General features: G+C 44.2%; 1 protein-coding gene across 1 annotated transcript; it reads right to left on the bottom strand.

The window, feature by feature from the left end:
* Nucleotides 1-638: 638 nt before the first annotated feature.
* Nucleotides 639-2,519, bottom strand: LOC145575337 (uncharacterized). Its single transcript, XM_081633221.1, has 3 exons — nucleotides 2,356-2,519; nucleotides 1,322-1,581; nucleotides 639-1,237 (listed from the first exon to the last, which is right to left on the bottom strand). The coding sequence occupies exons 1-3, from the start codon at nucleotides 2,517-2,519 to the stop codon at nucleotides 639-641; spliced, it is 1,023 nt and encodes a 340-aa protein (XP_081489347.1).
* Between the last annotated feature and the right edge of the window lie 1,041 nt (nucleotides 2,520-3,560).

Raw genomic sequence — 3,560 nt, 5'->3', positions numbered from 1 at the left:
TTTAGTCCAAAGGGCATAACTTTATAACAATATATACCTTTATCTGTCATGAACACGGTCTTTTCTTGGTTTTCCGGGTGCATCAATATTTGGTTGTATCCAGAATAAGCGTCCATGAATGTTAGCAACTCATATCCTATTGTGGCGTCGACCATTGCATCTATATGGGGCAGAGGGAATGGATCTTTAATTTGGGGCATGCTTTATTGAGGTCGGTGAAGTCGATACACACTCTCCACTTGCCATTCTTTTTGCTGACCACGACGACGTTTGCCAACCATTCAGGGTACTTCACCTCTCTAATTTTTCCAAATTCTATCAACTTTTGCACTTCGTCATTGATAATCTGGTCGGTTTCTTTCTGGTGCAAACTTTCTTCGTTTCTGCTTTATTGGGCGATAGTCTGGATCGACGTTTAGCTTATGTGTGATGACGTCGGGACTTATACTTGTCATGTCTTTATATGTCCAAGCAAAACAATCTGCGTTAGCTTTAAGAAATGAAATGAGTTCTTCTCTTATACTTGGGTCCAAGGAGGCTCCAATTCGGACGATTTGCTCTGGTTTACTGGGATCCAGCGCTATTTCGTCAATAGATTGCTCATCAGGCTTGTCTGACGCTGGTCCATGCTGTAATTGCTATGCCGTCCTTTTGGATGGCTTCAACGTTGAGCTATAACAGATTTTGGCTTCTTTTAACCCTCCTTTAATTTCTTGGACTCCCCACTTTGTTGGGAACTTCAGACTTAAATGATATGTCGACGGGACTGCTTTCATTTTGTGGATCCATGGGCGTCCGATGATAGCGTTGTATGCTGATGGGAAATCCACTACGTTGAACTTGGTTTGGAGATTAATTCCACCTGCAAAAGTGGGTAAAACTATTTCGCCACTAGTGTTAAGTGCCTCACCATTGAAACCTACCAACACTGTAGATCTTCTAACCACGTCCCTTGCATCTATGCCCATGTCTTCCAGAGTATCTTTGAAGAGGATGTTTGCCGAGCTTCCACCATCTACCAGGACCCTTCTGAGCAAGCAATTGCCTATGGTCAGGGAAATGACCAGTCCATCATGATTCTCTTCTTGATGCTCTCCAAGGTCACAGTCGTCGAAGGAGATCGTCATGGCTTCAAGGGCTTTGTCTTGGTTGGATCTGACGTCCTCAGGGATGACGTCTTTTGGTGCACTTCTCCTTTCTGCTATTTTCGCTACAGAGTATGTTAGCCCACATATATCTGATCCACCAGAGATTACGTTGATTACCTTAGTGATAGTTGGCCCTTTTGGGGGCTGTTAGTCATCGTTCTTTGTTGATTTACCCTTGCCGATTAGTTCTTTCAGGTGCCCTTTCCTCAAGAGGAATGCCACTTCACGCCTTAAGTTGTTGCAATCTACAGTTCGATGGCCATGGTCGCTGTGGTAGTCGCACCATTTGGACTTATCCTTTTCCTCATCCGACTTGTCACTCTTTCTAGGCCAACGAGCTACAAACCCTAGGGAATGAAGGGCGTTCACCAAACCTCTGATGTCGACGCAGAAGCCGTATTCTGCTATGTCGGGATATGATTCGACGTCTGACCTGTCATTCACAACTGGTGGCACTTGGTTAGTATTATCAACATTATCTACATTGTTTACCTAACTAGGCCTCTCACGAGGCTTTCGATGCCAACTCTTCTTGGATTTAGGGGGTCTCCTGTCGACTCTTTCGCTATTAGGTGCATTGAGGTTGTTGACGCCTTTTCTGGCCGCAAGTTCTTCTTCCAACCACATCTGGGCCAATGCTCTTGTTCTGACTTCTTCGAACGTTGTGCATGGATACTTAGTCAATTCCTTGTAAAGCTTCGATTATGGGAATAATCCTCTTTTGAAAGCTTCTATGGCTGTACGTACATCATAGTTTTTGTCCCGATCATTTCTTTGTTGAAGCATCCAAAATAAGACTTGATCGTCTCTCTATTTCGCTGCACGACGCGGTACAGATCACTGGTCTGCTTCTGCACCTTGCAGCCATTGTTGAATTTTGAATAAAACCCTTTACACAAAGTTTGAAAGTTAGTAATGGACCCTCTTTTAATATCACACATCCATTCTAAAGCAGGTCCGGTAAGAGTTGCTCCAAAAGATTTGCAGAGGACAGGCTCGAGAAGGTTGCGAGGGATGGAGTTGAGTACTGCCACACCCACTGCTTATAGTGGTTGACATGCTCCAACGGACAGGTGCTTCCATCATAGAGCTTTGCTGGCGGCTGGATGTTGTGTCTGCGAGGGATGTCAGCCATTGCAATCCCGCGAACGGCGATGCAACAAAACCATCAAGCTATTCCGTCACGGTTGGGATTGGCGCTCCTGACAACTTCTTCAGTAGTCGAAGCAGCTTGGTGTTCTGAGCCTCGATCTGCCTTAACCTTTGGGCCGTTGGATCAGCCTCTTCGTCACCTCCTCCACCGAAGGCAATGCTGCCTTCTACCTCTTCGTCTTCACCGCTTGATTTGTCTTCTGAATCTAGATTCATCATGGTGGAGACGTCATGAGTGTTGCGGCGCTCTGCCTGACGTCTTGCTTCGAACAGACTCTAACTCTTTCCGCAGGGAGTCCACGGTCTTTTGGCTTTTAGTGGCGAGACGCTCGTTTTCGGCCTTCTGCCTTGCGAGCTCTTCTTGAGTTTTGCGAACCTCTTGCATTAATTGGTCCAAGGTCATGTTTTCTTCTGCAGAAGCCATGGATGCTGAAGGATTTTGTTAAGAGATGTTGTTTTTGGAATGAACGAAAATCTAGTCGTCGGCCCCACGGTGGGCGCCAAATTGTTAATGCCAAAAATCGTCAAGGGACGACGTTAGGCTGGGACGTCAACGACTAGACAAATTATATCATAGATAAATGAATGCTAAAAAAACAAAGGCAAAACGATATTTTGTTGACGCAGAAAACCCAATGAAGTGGGAAAAACTGCAGGTGGGACAGATCCACCGATTATACTATGTGAATAATCAAGTGTTACAACGAGTAAGCTAATGACAATGAGTTCAGAGAATGATGCGTAAGAGGGATATATTGGAATTTACAACTAAAGTACTCTTCTATTTATAAGATAAACACAGCAGCTGGATTCTCCAAGATAGCCGTTGAACTTCAATGCTTATCCTTTCCACGAGACTAGGGAATTAGTTGATGGACTCATTCTTCTGATCTTCTAGGTTTGACAACGGTAAAATTGAGTATCTTACTGTACAAGTTGGACCTTGGGCCTGCTGAACTGGTCAAACGGTATCCAAGATTTTCGGGACGTCAGTTACCACTTTTGGACGACGCTACTTTGTGACGCCTGTTCCTAAGACGCGTCATGAAAATTTTGCACTAACAAGTACCAGTAATTTATTTTTAATTTTATTTTATTGTTGAACTCTATATCCAAAGCACATAGGCTGTGTTCATGCTGATTTCAGTGACAAAAGATGTAATCTACTCACCTCCTTATGTTGCTACAAGTGCCGAATTCATTCTCGTTTCAATCCACAAAGGAAACTGAAGAGTACATTCAGCTAGGTTCAATCAATTA

The sequence above is a fragment of the Chenopodium album genome, chromosome 13 (genome assembly GCF_948465745.1).
Source record: "Chenopodium album chromosome 13, dcCheAlbu1.1, whole genome shotgun sequence".
In the NCBI taxonomy this organism is placed as follows: Eukaryota; Viridiplantae; Streptophyta; class Magnoliopsida; order Caryophyllales; family Amaranthaceae; genus Chenopodium; species Chenopodium album.
The sequence above is the reverse complement of the archived record's forward strand: the minus strand, read 5'-3'. Positions and strand labels throughout refer to the sequence as shown.

Bases quoted from the DNA above. Each gene is read 5' to 3' on its own strand.
- LOC145575337 (XM_081633221.1), bottom strand. From the start codon at position 2,519: ATGATGAATCTAGATTCAGAAGACAAATCAAGCGGTGAAGACGAAGAG. The intron at 1,582-2,355 runs GTCAGGAGCGCC...TGTGAATGACAG, and splicing joins CTTCGACTACTGAAGAAGTT to GTCAGACGTCGAATCATATC. The intron at 1,238-1,321 runs GTAAATCAACAA...CTGGTGGATCAG, and splicing joins GAAAGAACTAATCGGCAAGG to ATATATGTGGGCTAACATAC.